This window comes from Lethenteron reissneri, chromosome 44 (genome assembly GCF_015708825.2).
Source record: "Lethenteron reissneri isolate LAM-NWPU_2019-01 chromosome 44, ASM1570882v1, whole genome shotgun sequence".
Lineage (NCBI taxonomy): Eukaryota > Metazoa > Chordata > Hyperoartia > Petromyzontiformes > Petromyzontidae > Lethenteron > Lethenteron reissneri.
In genome coordinates, this window is record NC_083822.1 from 1,717,608 (window position 1) to 1,737,503 (window position 19,896).

The 19,896-nt window shown below is 45.5% G+C and overlaps 1 protein-coding gene across 1 annotated transcript in view; it reads left to right on the plus strand.

Annotated features, from left to right (window-relative positions):
- Window positions 1-19,896, plus strand: part of LOC133353672 (von Willebrand factor A domain-containing protein 3A-like) — a 135,894-nt gene that overhangs the window by 77,265 nt on the left and 38,733 nt on the right. Inside the window, 1 exon segment of the mRNA XM_061570102.1 lies at window positions 11,369-11,439. Within this exon segment, the coding sequence (XP_061426086.1) occupies window positions 11,369-11,439 (71 nt within the window).

Consider the following 19,896-nt stretch of genomic DNA (forward strand, 5'->3'; position numbering starts at 1 on the left):
CCTGAGGACGGCTGCTTGCGTTGTGGCCGAAACGTCGTGAGAATTATTTTATTATGTTTTATTTTTATTATTTTATTACTTCCCTTCTACGTGACTTTACCGAAAGAACCAAGAAGATGTACAGTACAGTAGTAACATAAACTCACCTGGAAACGCGCTGGCTAACGGGGCTCTGGTTAGCCACTTAGGATAAGGGAGTAAACCCTGATAACATCCCGGGTGGATACCAAGTGGCCACCTCGGTGGGGTGGATGAGCTACGGTCCAGATGGCCAACGGCATATGGCGGAGGAGCCACTGGATGTCTGGTGCTTCAGGACAAGCCTTCCAATCGTTATTGGTGTTTTCCCTCGTCATTGGTTCTTGGTTAAGCCCCGTGCGGTAGCTTGTGTGCAACAGACACTGCACTTAAATTAATTCATGCACTGGCACCCTCCAGGGAAACTGTGCCATCGCACCACCACACTACACACCTAAAGCCCTTGGGCGATTGGCAAGTGGCGAGCGGGGCAGGCCTATGCAGCTCGAAGCTCCTAGTCACAACCCAGCACCAAGGCGGCAGCTATTAGGTCGTCATGCACTCGGATTAGGCAGGAGTGCATCCCGGCAGCTGTAGCTGTGACCAGAGGTCGCAAACGGGTTTTGATTCCTTACCCGTACCCATACCCGGCCGCACCAGGGTCGCAAATGGGTACCCGTACACGGCCGGGTATGGGTACCCGTACCCTACCCATACCCGTACCCTACCCGAATGAGTGACAAACGGTTACTCACCAGTGACTCACGGCCTACCCGTACCCGTACCCGGCCGCACCAGGGTCGCAAACGGGTACCCGTACCCGGCCGGGTACGGGTAGCCGGGTATCGGGTAGGGTACGGGTATCGGGTACCCGGTTGCGACCTCTGGCTGTGACTGAGCAACCCACGAGGATCCACTCTGCTCACCCCAAATATAGCCTGCCTAGTAACATCCTGTCTGGCTTACCGCGACCAGAGGGAGCATCAATAATTGCAGTCGAAAAAAAAAGAAATATAACCTAAACATTGGATCCTGGAATGTCAGGACCCTCACAGACAACCCAAACTCGCAACGTCCAGAGTGCCGAACAACTCTTGTGGCACACTAGCTGAGACGATTTGATATCCATATTGCCACCCTCAGCGAAACCTGTCTGGCGGATGAAGGCCAACTGACCGAGCTAAGTGGAGGCTACACCTTCTTTTGGAAGGGTAAACCAGCGCATGAACGACGCCTGCATGGTGTAGGGTTTGCAATAGACAACGTGCTCATCAGCAGCTGAAGTGAGCTCCCAATTGGTATCAATGAGCGTTTTATGCCCCTATGCCTGAAACGCGCAAAAGACCAACATGAAACCATCATCAGCACTTATGCACCAACACTGGACTCTGAAGAAGACACTAAGGAGACCTACTACAGCCAACTCAACCAAATCCTTCAAAGTACACCAAAAACTGACAAGCTGATTCTCCTCGGCGACGTCAATGCTAGAGTTGGGAGAGACCATCAAATGTGGAATGGTGTAATTGGTAAAGAGGGAGTTGGAAAGTCCAACTCCAATGGTCACCTTCTTCTTATAACCTGTTCTGAGCACGACCTAACAATCACCAATACCCCATTCAGGCAGAAGAATAGCCTTAAGATCTCCTGGTGCTACCCTCGATCACACCAATGACATTTACTGGACTACGTGATTGTCAGGAAGCTTGACAGCACAGATGTCCGCATCACTCGTGCCATGATCAATGCAGACGATTGCTGGACTGACCACAGACTAATTCGATTAGTGATGACTCTCAAACTAAACCACAAACACCTCAACCGACCAAAACTACAGAGGAAAAGAATCAATGTAACCAGACTAAAAGATGCAGCAGTACAGGCCCGACTGAAAGAACAACTAGTTCAAAGACTCAGCACCAACCAGGCTTCAGGAAATGTTCATGAGTACTGGACACAACTGAAGACGGCAGTTATAACCAGCTGTGAACACACCATTGGCTACACAAGAAGGAAAAATTGTGACTGGTTTGATGACGACCAGGAAATCACAGGCCTCATTGACAAGAAGCAGAAAGCATTCATCACTTGGCAACAACACAAACAGTCTAGACAGAAAAAACAATCATATAAGGAGGCCAAATCAGAAGTACAAACTAAAATCCGGGAACTGAAGAACAACTGGTTCAGAAACAAAGCAGAAGAAATACAACATCTTTCAGATTCCAATAACCCACATTCATTTTTTAAAGCAACCAAAGTCTTATATGGACCATCAAAACAGGGCCTTGCACCACTTCAGTCTAAGGATGGAACAGACATCTTCAAAGACATAAATGAAATCATCTCCCGCTGGCAGGAACACTTCAGCACTTTTTTCAACTGCAACGCTATTGTAAACGCTTATATATTCAGTGAGATTCTGCAACACTCTACCACTGAGAATTTAGATGGAGAACTAACGATGCTTGAAGTGGCTAAAGCTGTCAATCAGATGAAAGAGAACAAAGCTAGTGGGCTAGACCAGATTCCTGCTGAGATTTACAAACATGGAGGACAACGCCTACTAGAACACCTGCACTCCCTCATGGCCAGGATCTGGAATGATGAAGACCTTCCCAACGAACTGAAAGATGCCATCATTGTCACCACCTTCAAAAAAGGTGACAAGTCAGACTGTGACAGCAACAGAGGAATCTCTCTTCTTGCCACTACTGAAAAAATACTGGCAAGAATCCTACTTAAAAGACTTTTACCACTTGCTGAAAAACTTCTTCCTGAATCGCAGAGTGGCTTTTGACCTGGCAGGGGAACTTCAGACATGATCTTCTCAGTCCTGTTACTCCAAGAGAAGGTCCAGGAGCAGAGACTACCATTGTACATGACCTTCTTTGATTTGACTAAAGATTTTGATTCTGTTAATCGTGATGCACTATGGAGAATCCTTCTGAGATATGGCTGCCCAACAAAATGTGTTAACGTACTCCGTCTGTTGCATGATAGTATGAAGGCTGTCGTCCTCTCTGATGGTAAAACCTCAGAGCCAATCTAAGTAAGGACCAGTGTGAAGCAAGGCCTCGTTATTGCACCAACTCTTTTCTCCATCTTCCTGGTGGCAATGTTTCATCTGACAGAGAACAGACTTCCCAGAGGCATAAATATCACATATAGGACAGACGGGAACATATTCAACATCAACCGTTTCAGAGCCAAGTCGAAAACATAAATCACATCCGTTATTGAATTCCAATATGCTGATGATGCCCAAGTCCGTGCCTGCTTCAAAAGCTGACCTTCAGGTCATCGTCAACATATTTACAGATGCTTACAGCAGGATGGGTCTAACATTGAATACCAGCAACACAAAGATCCTTTTTCAACAAGCTCTGGGAGGACACCTACCACCCCCTACAATCATTACCAACAATGCAATACTAGAAAACGTTCCCAGTTTGCCATACTTAGGCAGCCATCTCTCTAACAATGTCTTAATTGCTTATGAAATCTAACATCGGATTGCCCAAGCTAGTGCTGCCTTTGGCAAAATTAAGAACAGGGTCTCTGAAGACCACGACATTACCACCAAGACCAACGTGGCTGTATATAATGCTGAGCTCATTCCAACCCTCTTATATGGTGCAGAAACCTGGGCCACTTATCATAAACACGTAAGATCTTTCGAAATGTTTAATCAACGCTGTCTCAGGAAAATACGAAACATCACCTGGGACGAAAGACAAACTAATATCAGTGTCCTGGAGCGATCAAACTCATCCAGCATAGAGGCCATCATGATGAAGTATCAACTGAGATGGGCAGGTCACTTTGTGAGGATGAATGACTCGAGGCTTCCTAAGCAAATCTATTCCCAGCTCAGCGATGGATCACATGCCCCCGGTCAAAGGAAGCGTTTCCGTGACAATCATGGAGGGCCAAATATACCTCTCAATATTCTTCAATTGCAGATCCTTTCGAATGTGAGTCTCAGTTGAAAATGTAAACCTCGACACTGGGAAATGCTTGCAAACTCGTCTTGAGAGCTAACATTCTACTTGATTTTTCATTACATTACATATTTTTATTCTCTCTCAAAATGTAGGTTTTATTCAACCATTACACAATATCTCACATGGCCTGCGAAGTGACATTTCACGATTTAAAGTCCTGCGCGAACTGACATTTTCGTCGATAATTGCTTTCGCTGCAAAGGTCGAAATCACGTAAAAATACCAGAGCAGGGCAGTAGATGGCACAATGTAGCTATGAAGGGCTGGCATAAAATGTGGCCCTTGATCTGTGGCATAAGAAAAGTTATAACTTCTCACAACAACGTTTGGCTTCTCAAACCACTGAAAGTTAAAACATTCAGATACGAAACGCGCTTTAACAACGGGCAAGCCATAAAAAGGATGCAAACGGCGCTACGCCCCTGAAAGCTGTTGGCGAAGCCTGAATACGTGCAAAATGAGCAGAAACTCTCGGCAAGTTATATATAAACGTGAATATATAACTGCTCAACCCGAGATATTAATGCCTTGATATTTGCATTGCCTTTTGTGCTGTTCGCCTTGTGGCGTTGTCATACCTGTCAACCCCTTATCAGTGCCTACCTTATTACAGACCTTAACGTTCATCCTACAAAGTCCCATCACAAGGGAGAAACACAAACAAATAGACACAAATTATGTTTCAATTTAAAGCTTTCGTGACTGCAGGGATTCATCTTCTTGGTCCTTTCGGTAAAGTCACGTAGAAGGGAAGTAATAAAATAATAAAAAATAATAAAAATAAAACATACATTTTATTTTATTATGTTTTATTTTTATTATTTTATTACTTCCCTTCTACGTGACTTTACCGAAAGAACCAAGAAGACAAATTATGTTTTTTTTTACCCATATGGTAACGGCTGTACGCCGTATGGACCTGAAAACTCAATTTCCTCGTACTAAAATTTAGGCTAAACCATATGGGTTGACAGGTATGCGTTTTTCTCTGGTCTAACACCGGTGGTGAGACAAGGCCATAAAGGAGGCTGCAGCTCCAGTGTAGGCCAATCAGTTTCAAGGACAATGCGTCACAGCATCGGAGCGTGTTTGTTTGCATGTTTTATACCACAAGTATGTGTAGTTATCTTCTTGGTTCTTTCGGTAAAGTCACGTAGAAGGGAAGTAATAAAATAATAAAAATAAAACATAATAAAACAATTCTCACGACGTTTCGGCCACAACGCAAGCAGCCGTCCTCAGGTAAAAACCAGGTCCGTCGAGGCGACAGAGTCTGAATGAAACAGCACACGAGCTTGGAGCATATATATAAGCTGGGCGCATTGACAAAGGAATTTGCATATCAAAAAGAATTTAGCATATTTATGGGAAATGCAGGAATGTGATTAGTACTGCATATGCATGTGCATTATGCAGGATTAACAGCATCAAAGGGAGCTGCAGTTACTGCTGCTGCAGCAGTTGCTGCTGCTGCTGCAGTTTCTGCTGCTGCTGCAGTTGCTGCTGCTGCTGCAGTTGCTGCTGCTGCTGCACTTGCTGCTGCTGCTGCACTTGCTGCTGCTGCTGCTGCAGTTGCTGCTTTATCCATTTTAATATAACACTATGTATTATTCTACCCACCCTAATGTGTATCATACTGCTATATGTTTACTGTACAATTACGACACCATACATTACCCTGCACACTGCACCATGCCAGTGAGTGGAACGCGGTCTGAAAGTCACCATTAACGTGAACACAATCAGTTAAGATCCGAAATGGTTTATTACGTCCTTCCAATGATTGCTAAGCCAGAATCCATCTTCTCGGTTGAAATTGTCTCTGTGTTTGTATATGTGGATCGCCTCATGAACGAATCTCTCATGATAGCCAGATGGCTTGCAGAGAACCTCTGTCTTGGAGAAGTCAATGTCATGTGAGCCCACTGAATTGTAACAGTGATCTGCCACGGCTGAGGTGTTTGTCCTACCGTGTTTCAGGTCTGCCTTATGTTCACGGATGCGGTCCGAGACATGTCGTTTGGTTTCTCCAATGTAACTGCTACCACAGAGGCAACTTAGTTTGTAGACGCCAGGGTACTGTATGTCTGGAACCACATCTTTTACAGACGGGACCAGATCACGGATTTTATGTACTGTGTTGAATCGGACCTGGATCTTGTGTTTAATCAGGATTTTGGAGATCTTTTTTGTGACCCCAGCAATGTAGGGGGTAAGGTGATGGTCTTGAAAGGCTCCTCAACAGGATCCTTCTTGATGGTTGGAGTGATGGCTTTGCGGATTGTGTAGTCGGAGTAACCATTAGCCTTAAGAGCTTGGCGTACGTGTTTGAGTTCACTGGAAATGTGTTCATGGTCGGAGATGCATTGGGCTCTATGATATAGAGTCTTGATGAGGGAATTCTTCTGGGATGGATGGTGGTGGGAATCCGGTTTTAGATAAGCATCCGTGTGGGTGGCTTTCCTGTAGACAGAGTGGCTCATTGAACCATCAGGTCTCCTTTTGATTAGGACATCCAAAAAGGGTAGCTTGCCATCATTTTCGACTTCCATGGTGAATCTGATGGCTGGGTGTATGGAATTGATGTGGTCGAGAAATTGGTCTAGAGCAGGCCGGCCATGTGGCCAGATGACAAAAGTGTCGTCTACGTACCTCTTCCATAAGGTCGGGCGTAGAGTGGCAGTCTGGATGGCGTCCGTCTCAAATTTCTCCATGAAGATGTTGGCTACAACCGGAGATAGGGGGGAGCCCATTGGGGTGCCCTCAATTTGCTTGTAGAAGGTTCCATTCCAGGTGAAGTATGTATTGGTTAAGCAGTGTCTCACCAGGGGGGGTACCCCAGCATTCAGTCGGCTTGCCAAAGATACATAAAGAAGATACACCTCTTTGTCCCATTGTCTCTACTATCAACTCCCCCACTTACAAACTGGCTCGTTTTTTATCCGAAATCCTACGGCCTTTCACTGGAAAAACCACCTCTGCAGTACTAAACTCTACTGACCTGGTATCGACAATCAAGGGGATTGCCCTGTCCCCAGACGACCTGCTTGTCAGTTTTGATGTGGTTTCCTTGTTCACCAAGGTGCCTGTGCCTGACACCATCGCAATCATTGAAGACTTGGTTCATCAAGGACTGAATGCTGGGGTACCCCCCCTGGTGAGACACTGCTTAACCAATACATACTTCACCTGGAATGGAACCTTCTACAAGCAAATTGAGGGCACCCCAATGGGCTCCCCCCTATCTCCGGTTGTAGCCAACATCTTCATGGAGAAATTTGAGACGGACGCCATCCAGACTGCCACTCTACGCCCGACCTTATGGAAGAGGTACGTAGACGACACTTTTGTCATCTGGCCACATGGCCGGCCTGCTCTAGACCAATTTCTCGACCACATCAATTCCATACACCCAGCCATCAGATTCACCATGGAAGTCGAAAATGATGGCAAGCTACCCTTTTTGGATGTCCTAATCAAAAGGAGACCTGATGGTTCAATGAGCCACTCTGTCTACAGGAAAGCCACCCACACGGATGCTTATCTAAAACCGGATTCCCACCACCATCCATCCCAGAAGAATTCCCTCATCAAGACTCTATATCATAGAGCCCAATGCATCTCCGACCATGAACACATTTCCAGTGAACTCAAACACGTACGCCAAGCTCTTAAGGCTAATGGTTACTCCGACTACACAATCCGCAAAGCCATCACTCCAACCATCAAGAAGGATCCTGTTGAGGAGCCTTTCAAGACCATCACCTTACCCTACATTGCTGGGGTCACAAAAAAGATCTCCAAAATCCTGATTAAACACAAGATCCAGGTCCGATTCAACACAGTACATAAAATCCGTGATCTGGTCCCGTCTGTAAAAGATGTGGTTCCAGACATACAGTACCCTGGCGTCTACAAACTAAGTTGCCTCTGTGGTAGCAGTTACATTGGAGAAACCAAACGACATGTCTCGGACCGCATCCGTGAACATAAGGCAGACCTGAAACACGGTAGGACAAACACCTCAGCCGTGGCAGATCACTGTTACAATTCAGTGGGCTCACATGACATTGACTTCTCCAAGACAGAGGTTCTCTGCAAGCCATCTGGCTATCATGAGAGATTCGTTCATGAGGCGATCCACATATACAAACACAGAGACAATTTCAACCGAGAAGATGGATTCTGGCTTAGCAATCATTGGAAGGACGTAATAAACCATTTCGGATCTTAACTGATTGTGTTCACGTTAATGGTGACTTTCAGACCGCGTTCCACTCACTGGCATGGTGCAGTGTGCAGAGTAATGTATGGTGTCGTAATTGTACAGTAAACATATAGCAGTATGATACACATTAGGGTGGGTAGAATAATACATAGTGTTATATTAAAATGGATAAAGCAGCAACTGCAGCAGCAGCAGCAGCAAGTGCAGGCAGCAGCAGCAAGTGCAGCAGCAGCAGCAACTGCAGCAGCAGCAGCAACTGCAGCAGCAGCAGAAACTGCAGCAGCAGCAACTGCTGCAGCAGTAGTAACTGCAGCTCCCTTTGATGCTGTTAATCCTGCATAATGCACATGCATATGCAGTACTAATCACATTCCTGCATTTCCCATAAATATGCTAAATTCCTTTTGATATGCAAATTCCTTTGTCAATGCGCCCAGCTTATATATATGCTCCAAGCTCGTGTGCTGTTTCATTCAGACTCTGTCGCCTCGACGGACCTGGTTTTCACCTGAGGACGGCTGCTTGCGTTGTGGCCGAAACGTCGTGAGAATTGTTTTATTATGTTTTATTTTTATTATTGTATTACTTCCCTTCTACGTGACTTTACCGAAAGAACCAAGAAGATGAATCCCTGCAGTCACGAAAGCTTTAAATCGAAATATGTGTGGTTAATGCAGACCTGGTGCCTTGCAATAGGTGTGTCTATTTGGTAGGTGAACATCTGAACGCCTCCTGTGTTATTGCCGGAAAGGGGTAAAGCCTATCGTCTTGATACCAGCAAAAAATGATCCCGTAGTGAGTGGTGGAAGGGTTTACTGTTACACAGTCAAGCCTCAGTCTTGTGTGTAAATTTTTCATTAATTTCGCCTCCTGTGCTCATGGAGGAGGAAAAAAACAACACACAAAGCTGGCATGGCCATGGCAGAGCTAAAGGGTGCCACGGTGGCAAGATGTTAACTATCTTGCCTGGTATACAGGAGGTCAATCCCGACCCTGACGCCTGCTGTATATTTGGAGTTGCATGTCTCTCTTCCCGTGGTCACGTGGATTTTTCTCCAGGTCCTCCGGTTTTTCCCTCCACATTTATAATCAACATCACGTGTTTAGAGTGTTTGGCCAATGCTATAAATGTCACTCACTTTCTCACTCACCACACTGCAGGTCACACAACACCCACCCACTCACTCACCACACTGCAGGTCACAACAATACTCACCTACTCACCACACTACAGGTCACAACAACACACTCACCCACTCACCACACTGCAGGTCACAAAAACACTCACCCACCCACTCACCGCACTGCAGGTCACAACAACACTCATCTACTCACTCACCACACTGCAGGTCACAACAATACTCACCACACTGCAGGTCACAACAACACTCACTTTAAATTTCGATTTAAAGCTTTCGTGACTGCAGGGATTCATCTTCTTGGTTCTTTCGGTAAAGTCACGTAGAAGGGAAGTAATAAAATAATAAAAATAAAACATAATAAAATAATTCTCACGACGTTTCGGCCACAACGCAAGCAGCCGTCCTCAGGTGAAGACCAGGTTTCTGTCAGGGAGCAGCCGTCCAGGTCTGTCGGGGAGACAGACCTGGTCTTCACCTGAGGACGGCTGCTTGCGTTGTGGCCGAAACGTCGTGAGAATTATTTTATTATGTTTTATTTTTATTATTTTATTACTTCCCTTCTACGTGACTTTACCGAAAGAACCAAGAAGAACACTCACTTTCTCACTCACCACACTGCAGGTCACACAACACCCACCCACTCACTCACCACACTGCAGGTCACAACATTACTCACCTACTCACCCACTCACCTCATTTTTCGTTCTGCTTTTTTCCTTGCATTCATCCACTTTGGAATTCCCTCCCATCGACTTTTTTTCCCATAATCTTAAAACTGCAGGGATTCATCTTCTTGGTTCTTTCGGTAAAGTCACGTAGAAGGGAAGTAATAAAATAATAAAAATAAAACATAATAAAATAATTCTCACTGACGTTTCGGCCACAACGCAAGCAGCCGTCCTCAGGTGAAGAAACAGGTCTGTCGAGAAGACAGCGTCTGAAATAATAAAAAAATAAGTGCGGGTTAGGTAAGGGTCGCGAATCTGTGATTGATAATCTGTGTTTCAGCCACAGGCACACAAATAATCTTCGGTGTCTCAGGCACGCGCCTTGCAAGGAGGAGGTGGGGGGGGTTCGGCGAATGAGCTGCAAACATTCCGGACAAACCACAGAATCCATGGCCAAACGTCCGGTTGCGGTGATGGGAGCAAAAAAAGGCCATTTCAGAAAGCCACGTATGCTTCCGTAATGGCCTTATTTATGTGGAAATAGCAGGCGGATTTTTTTGCACACAGACATTTCCTTTTCTGTTTTTTTGGTAGTTCCAGTGGAGGGTTCCACACCACCATTGATTACACGGAGGAGCTATTTGATATTTCTGGCTTGGCCCTGTCCATGCTCTAATCCATTTTTGGAAAAAAGGCTTTTTTTTTACGGTGAGCACTATTATGACAAATAACGGGGAAACTTTAAATCAGTTTCTGCCGTGGTGTTCTTCCAATTTGGCGCGTTTCCCACAGAACATTGGCAGAAATATAGTTTTCACCAACATGAATCAGGGGTGCTCATGTTTGCATAACTAGCCCACGTTATGCAAGTGCAACGCAGACCTCAGAAGTGACAATCATGGATTCACAAGCACGACAGGAGTTTATTTTCCAAGCATCCGTGTGCGTTTTACACGTTTAAAATCACTCTTTATTGATGCCGCTTAAAATGGAGCAACGTGCGTTTGACCTCGCATAGAGAGAGTTTGCGCACCTTCGTCGTTGTTGCAGTAAACCCCTTTCAGACGACGAATCGAAAAAAATCTGTGACTGCTCGTTAATTGCGCAGGTTTTTTTTTTTAGAAAACCCTTACAAAGGTCAATCTAGATTCGAAAACCCTTACAAAGGTCACTTGCGCTATTTACGGGAGCGCTGGCGTTTTGTTTCTCCTCTTCCCGGGTTGCGTGCGCTTGCCCCCCACTCCGTGACCTCGGCGACGACGACAATGACACGGCCGTCCCCTCTCCTGTGCTGCGGTGCGACAGGAATCACGGACAGCGACGACATCCAGCTCCTGCTCGCTGAGATGGAAACGGCCGTCGCTTACTCCCGAAAGGTGCCATTTTTGCTTTCACTTTCGCTTTCACGATGACGTGCAAACAAGAAAAATTGTCAATGGAGCTGCGGTGTGTCTGTGTGCGTGTTGATGTGTTTTATTTTTTTAAGCTCACGTCTGTACATTTGAGGCCGTGAAATTATTTTGCCGATTGAGATGCGTGACTCTTGAGTGATGACCGACAGGAGAAACGCCGTCACTTTGGACACCGTTTTTTCGTCAAAGCTGAAAGGGAGACACGGACATAAAATTACAATTCACCCGGAACGAGCTTTTACATAAAATATATCTGCACACATGAAGAATGTAGCGTAAACGGTTTACAATACATTTTGGAAACCAATTAAAATTAAGCGCTACGAAACGAACATTTAAAACGGAGGTTTATCGTCTCAATATCATAACTTGATGGCACACAGATTCTGTGAGCAATCTAAAAAAATATAACTTCGCGGACCAGTTAACACTCGCAGACAAACTTGACGACACTATTTGAATCCTGTACGTTATGTTGGAAGAGAGCGCAAAACGGCCAGGCAGTTGGTGGTGAGATCCGCAGGAAAACCTATTGAGAATATCGGATAGCTTCGGTTGCAATTGTACGGCTTTACCGTGCAAGGTAGGATATTGTGGGGTCCGAGGACACTGAACTTTTATACGGAATCCAGCAGCTCGCCTGAAAGCGACAAGAGGGAGAGTCCTACACTGCTGCGTTTTGCGAGGCGACAGATTGTAGACTTTGTGGGAAACCTTGAGCGACCCAACGCAGTCCACTAGTATTGCCTCAAACAGGTCTGACTCTGCTCACGAGATGCCGAATGTTGAAGCCGGTGCCTTTGCCGGCTTGTACCAGCAATGTCGCTGAAGTGATGTGCTCCACGAGAAGGCGATTGTGTGGCTGACAGGATGCGTATTCGGAAGGACAGCTACGTGAAGGAGCCAAATTGTCCGCTTGTTTGTTCAGTGTGTTGTGATACTAAAGCTAGTGACTCCACTGTCACCCACAACATCAGTGACATTGTGGGCGTGTGATAGATTTCGAGCGGTGGCACATTGGTTAGCGCACTCCGCTACGCACCCGGCGACCAAGTTAAATTCCTACTCGCAACCAACTCCAGTGACGATTATCTGAACCGGTTCTGGGCCTCCCCTATGTCGATTCAGCCTCAAATGAGTACCTGGTGGCGTGCATAAATTTCGCCTCTAGGGAGACAATGGCGGCCAAGCATGGAGCTGGCCACCCACCCTCCGTTGTGTGCCGTTTCAGCCTTCATAAGTGCTTGATAACATCACTTGCCCCAACAGTCTGTTAAAGCTATATGGGGATCTTTGTCTTTGTATTTGTGTATTAGATGGTGAGCGGTGGCACAATGGTTAGCACACTGCGCTTCGAACCCAGTGACCAGAGTTCAATTCCCGCTCACGACCAATTAACATTGTCGAATTTTCGAACTGGTCTGGGCCTCCCGTAGGTCGACTCAGCCTCAAAATGAGTACATGGTGCAGTGTGTAAACATCGCTACTTGGGAGACGAAGGCGGTCAAGCGTGGTGTTGGCCATCCACCCCCTTCGCATGCCGTGCCGGCCTTCAGAGGTGCTCGCTAACAGCACTTGCCCCTAAAGTCTGTTAAGGCGAAACGGGGGATATTTGTCTCTGTGTAATTGGTGCTCAGCAGAATAAAGCACAAAGTGAAACACAGCTTTCAAATAACAAAAACTTTTTTCAAACCCAATTTTTTTTTTTTATCATAAACAAAAAAACATTTAACATGCTGAGCACAGCAAAGGGGGCAATGGGGGGAAATCAAATTTCCTGCAACTGATAACTACAGCACCAAACAAGCCGTGGTTATAAAGGATCTCAATGTGACTGAATCTCCAGATGCTCTCCAAAGATAGGGACCCAGGAGCAATGCAGGCGCTAGAGTGGAGGCGGTGGTGACGATGGGAGAGGCGTTTTTTAAAACTATGTACGTTGAACTTCTTTTGCACCGTACGTAGCCAACTGCACTAATCGGAGGTGTGGGGGAAGGACAACAAACTAGATGATTTTAAAGTGCATGGCTCCAGTGGCTTCTGTAATATCAGAAGGAAGAGCGTCCCAGACAGCCGCAGAAGCACATCCGAAAGCACGAAATGCAGCGACCGTGTTTGTTCGATTCAAATGTATATACGTGCAAAATGTTCATTATTTAAGTTGTTGTATGTAGTGTATAATGTACTGTATATAATATATGGCTGAAATCAAGGATAGCTACTTTTTGTTTAACGCACAGCTACTTTTTGTTTAACGCACATGGTGCTGATCGCCACACTGAGTTTATGCCTTTTGAGCGGTTTATTTCTCGCTTGGCCCGGAACCGCTGGATAATGTTGGAAGCCGGATAATCACGCAGAGCCGGATAATCGATGATCAATTAACTGTATTGTTGACATTTTACAGCAAGTCCCTCTTTGTGGTGGCCTGTCACTTCACACGTGATGGCTACAAATTAATTGTAAATGTTGTCGTGGGTTTACTCTCCAACACATGACCGGTATGTGCTGAACTAGTATACTACACTATACACTACACTATACACTACACTATACACTACACTATAATTGTAAATGTTGTAGTGGGTTTACTCTCCAACACACAATCGGTTAGTGCTGTAATAGTAACGAATTGGCACCACGTTTTGTTTAAGTGGCAAACCTTACTAGTTGCCTCTGTCGGGTTTGTGGCAGGTTTAACAACACATTTTTTATCATGCGATCTCATCCAAAAAACCTTAATTATGGATAATATTGGCGCACGCTGTGACTGTGGTTATGGCATTTGGCGGTGAAATGCGCGACAGTGTAATTTGTGAAAGTGAGGAAAAGCTCACGGTGAGAGATTGAGGAAAGTTTCAATTTGGAAAGAGAGCACATTAGTTCAAGTGCAGCGGTTAGCGCTACGAACCTCGCTCCACGTTATTTTTGTTGTTGCTCGCACAATCGCTGAGCACAGCCCCATCGAATGGCCCAACAATAATCACATCACCATCAGAGTTTGTCGTAAATAAGAGATGACACGTTTTCTTGAATTGAGTGACGTTATTATTACAATAGATTGAGTGTGGGTGAGTGGCAGGTGAGTGGATGTGTGGGGAGCAGTAGTGTAGCGGTTAGCACGCTAACTGCAACCCGGGTTTTATTCTCGCTCACGGCCACCAACACCGTTGATGATTATTCGAACCGGTCCCTGGGCCTCCCCTATGTCGACTTGGCCTGAAATCAGTACCCGGCGCGGTTTGTAATCATCGCCATTCGGGAGACAGAGGCGGCTGGGCGTGATGCTGACCACCCACCCCCTCGTGTGCCATGCCGGTGTTCGCTAACAGTAATAAATTATCTGTGTCTTTGTACATCCAGTCAGCGTGATTTCCTGTTCAAATGAGCATTGAGGCGGTCACTATCTCCTGTTTATAGCCCTGAGCTAGTTGTGGAAATTCCACATTCCCATGGTGTGGGAAAGTCTATCCATAAGACAGCTGTTGACTTCCCAACAAATTGGTACTAATTTTATCGACCCCCGGAAGGATGACGGGTATAGTGAACCCGCAAACAAGATGTGAAATCGCAACCATACTATTGCGTGATGCTCATTCTACCGCTGAGCAAGTCACCCGACCGGAGAGGAAAGAGTGCTGCACCTTCGATTATGATGGTTGGTGAAAGAAGTTCAACATACATACATCCTGAAAATGTACTTTTGTCGGAGCTTCCTCGAAGTCTCAAGTGAGCAGTAAATATCGGTGTAAAAGAACAACGCTTTGTGCAAAATAATTTGAGGCACATTTGTTGTTTAGTGAATTACAGCTGTAAGCACTGGCGGAGCCAGTGGGGGGGGGGGGGGGGGGGGGGTTTGGCACGTGCCCCCCCAATGATCCGATCGAAATCCCTCATTTCGATCGGATCATTGGGGTTTATTAGTAATAAATCGGCATTTTGCGACCCCCACTGCCACTGTGTAGCATATTATTACGTGCCAGGGACTCTATGAGATGATAGGACAATAGTCTGAGTTCATAATAGGCAATAAGTAACGGCAAAGCAGTTATAAGTGACTCACATAATTGTGCGCAGTTGCGTATACAGTACACGACTTCCCTGAAGGCATTCCTTCAGTGAGCGCGATGCCGATCACACACGGTTCGAATTCGACCCTCGATCGATGGCTGTGCCATTAATTACTAACAACTCCTATCATTTTTCATTGCTGGAGGGGTTGCCTCCCCTACCTGAAAATCCTGGCTCCGCCATTGGCTGTAAGACATCTTCCACATAACGAGGCAGAGAAGACTAGACACGAGGTTGCCAAAATTGTTAAGAATAGCAAAATACCAAAATGTATATTAGCTTTGGTGAAGCAAAAGCCTTAAGAGAGCTTCGATTAAATAAAGAAATTCAAATTATGGCGCTGATAAAGGCCGTACTACTGTAGTGATGTCCCGATCAGATTATGATAATCAAATTTAAGATTTACTGGAGGAAGATATCTATATTAAAATTCAACGAGATCCAACCAATACTTTAGAACACAAGACTTCTGCAATCATTGCAAATTCATTATTCCCCAAGACTAAGCAATACCAAATTAAGCCACGGGCCTCAAAACCACCAAGATTGTATGGGCTACAAAAAATGCATAAAATCGGTATCCCATTACGACCCATAGTAAGTACAATAGGCTCTGCCACATATAAATTAGCAAAATATGTAACTAAACAAATACAGCCCTACATCGGAAGGACATTTTCATTTATAAGAAATTCAGAACATCTTGTGAATGTTATTAAAGATATTAAACTTAACCCTAATGATATTCTGGTAGGTTTTGATGTTATTTCTCTGTTCACTAAGGTTCCAGTTAACAAGTCACTTAAATTACTTGATACACTGCTAAAGAAGACAGGTTTACCAGAAGATATTCCAAAACTAGCTGACCATTGTCTAAATAACACTTAAATATTGACTTTAAGCTTTCGTGATTGCAGGAATTCATATTCTTTGGGTCTTTCGGTAAAGTCACGTAGATAGGTTTAAAGAATTTAACAAAAAACAACGATGTTTCAATCGCAACCCAAGCGGTCGTCTTCAGGAAAACGGGGGTTACCTTCCAAAGGCAAACTATTTATAAGGGCTGGAAATGGGCGTAGCCCCAATGTCAGCAGCCAATGTTAATGTAAATTGTGGGCAGCCAACCCAACGGGGGTTGATTTTCCACCAATCAAAGGGCTGCCAGGTGAGAATTTGCATGTTAATGAGAGAGCATGTTAATGAAAAAATCCCAGAGCCGCAACCGGAGGGTAGTCGGCGCGCAGAGTGGCTGTGTTGGTGTGAATCCTGTGAAAGCGTGTGTGATGGGCGTAAAGCACAACTAACATCGGAAAGTGGTAGGATGGGAACAGCATAGCCAGTTATGACTTAAACTGGTTGATAACGTCCTTCCAATAATTGCCCAGTTTGTCCCCATCTTCTCGGTTGAAATTCTGTCTGTGTCTGTATATATGGATGGCTTCATGAATGAATCTTTGTTGATAACCAATGTGAGCCCACCGCATTAAAACAATGATCAGCCACGGCCGAGGTATTTGTCCTTCCGTGTTTCAGATCTTTCTTGTGTTCACGAACACGGTCCGAGACATGTCGCTTAGTTTCCCCAATGTAACTGCTACCGCAGATACAGCTTAGTTTGTAGACGCCGGGGTATTGCATGTCAGGAATCACATCCTTCACAGATGGGATCAGATCACAAATGTTATGTACTGTGTTAAATCGAACCTGAATCTTGTGTTTGCTCATGATTTTGGAAATCTTTTTAGTGACCCATGCTATGTATGGCAAGATGATGGTTTTGATTGGGTCCTCAGATGGTTCTTTCCCAACGGTTGGGGTGATAGCTTTACAGATTATGTAGTCTGAATATCCATTCATCTTGAGAGGTTGGTGTACGTGTTCCAGTTCACTGGCGAGGTGATGATGGTCGTAAATACATCGAACTCTGGTGTAGAGTATTGATGAGGGAATTATTCTGGGATGGATGGTGGTGGGAGTCAGGCTTTAGATATGCATCCGTATGGGTGGCTTTCCTGTAGACAGAGTGTTCCATTGAGCCATCTGGTCTCTTTTCGATTAGAACATCCAAGAATGGTAGCTTGCTGTCCTTTTCCACCTCCATGGTGAATTTGATGGCTGGGTGTATGGAATTCATGTGGTTGGGGAATTAGTTAATCTGGCCATGTGGCCAGATGACGAACGTGTCATCTACGTACCTCTTCCACAAGGACGGACGTAGAGTGGATTCCTGGATGGCACCTGTCTCAAAATTTTCCATGAAAACATTGGTGACAACTGGAGATAAGGGAAAACCCATAGGGGTACCTTCAACTTGTTTGTAGAAAGTTCCATTCCAGGTGAAGTAAGTGTTGGTGAGGCAGTGTCTTACCAGGGCCGGTACGGGATTTTCTAAAACGCCGGATAATCACTGCATCATCATCATCATCGTTATTTCAAATCACTTATAATTTGCACATTCTTGCATGGCATGTTTTTAGGTGTTGTTATATTTTTTGTGTTTTAGTTTACTATGTAAAATTGGCATAACTAAACATACAAATAGACAGAAATAAATATCCTGTAAAAAAATACTCTGTTTACTGTGCCATATTTACCACTCCAATCTCTAAAACTCTGCATGGGGTGATGTATATACGTGCAGTATTTTTATTGTTTAAGTTGTATGTAGTGTATATAATATTTAACACTAAAATCAAACATACCTACTTTTTGTCATGCACGCGGTGCCGATCGCCCGACTGGGTTACAGCCCTTTGGAGCGCTTTTGCCGGATCGGCCCGGGACTGCAGGATAATGTTGGAAGCTGCCGGATAAATCGCGTGGGTGCCGAATGATCGATGATCAACTATACCTGCAAAACAAATTTGAAAAAAAAAGGACAAGTCTTACCACCCAGTTCGATCTGGTACACACATCTTCTTTGTTCAAAGGAACCTTTCCCGGTGGAATATGTAACTTCAGTTCATACAAATGAAACGCTAAATCATTTTGCTGAAAGCTTTTGTGGTTTTTAGTTACTATTTTTTTTTCAATCTTGTTTTTGTCACATCTGCCCCTTAAATTAACATTTTAAGATATAGTTATTCATGTTTTGCGATCCTTCAATGATTGTGAATGTTATATAATCAATATTGCCACACAGGACGTGATCACCGTACATTTGAGGGAAGGCAACTATAGGTATAACTCGCAAACTGTGCACATTTATTTTTTATTTTGAAAGAAAAGACAGTCCAAAAAAACCCATCATGTTACTTGCATTTGTATATATTTAGCAAGGAGAGTGACAGTGGGTGGCAGGTGTAATGAAGACCATGCATAATAATGTGATGATAGCCATGTGTAGAAATGTGATAATTGTAATGGCAGCGATGATGTGATAATAGCAGCCTGGAGTCTGATGATGAATATACTGCGAACAGACGTTGACTTGCGACCGTAATATTTCAGAGCTGTTGCTCGATGTCTCTTCCTATCCCCTGCCCAGTGCATGATGTCTCTTCCTATCCCCTGCCCAGTGCGTGGTGTCTCTTCCTTCTCCCTGCCCAGTGCGTGATGTCTCTTCCTACCCCCTGCCCGGTGCGTGATGCCTCTTCCTACCCCCTGCCCAGTGCGTGATGCCTCTTCCTATCCCCTGCCCAGTGCGTGATGCGTCTTCCTACCCCCTGCCCAGTGTGTGATGTCTCTTCCTACCCCCTGCCCAGTGCGTGATGTCTCTTCCTATCCCCTGCCCAGTGTGTGATGCCTCTTCCTACCCCCTGCCCAGTGCGTGATGCCTCTTCCTACCCCCTGCCCAGTGCGTGATGTCTCTTCCTACCCCCTGCCCAGTGCGTGATGTCTCTTCCTACCCCCTGCCCAGTGCGTGATGCCTCTTCCTACCCCCTGCCCAGTGCGTGATGCCTCTTCCTACCCCCTGCCCAGTGCGTGATGTCTCTTCCTATCCCCTGCCCAGTGTGTGATGCCTCTTCCTATCCCCTGCCCAGTGCGTGATGTCTCTTCCTACCCCCTGCCCAGTGCGTGATGTCTCTTCCTACCCCCTGCCCAGTGTGTGATGCCTCTTCCTACCCCCTGCCCAGTGCGTGATGCCTCTTCCTACCCCCTGCCCAGTGCGTGATGTCTCTTCCTACCCCCTGCCCAGTGCGTGATGTCTCTTCCTACCCCCTGCCCAGTGCGTGATGCCTCTTCCTATCCCCTGCCCAGTGCGTGATGCCTCTTCCTACCCCCTGCCCAGTGCGTGATGTCTCTTCCTATCCCCTGCCCAGTGTGTGATGCCTCTTCCTATCCCCTGCCCAGTGCGTGATGTCTCTGCCTACCCACTGCCCAGTGCGTGATGCCTCTTCCTACCCCCTG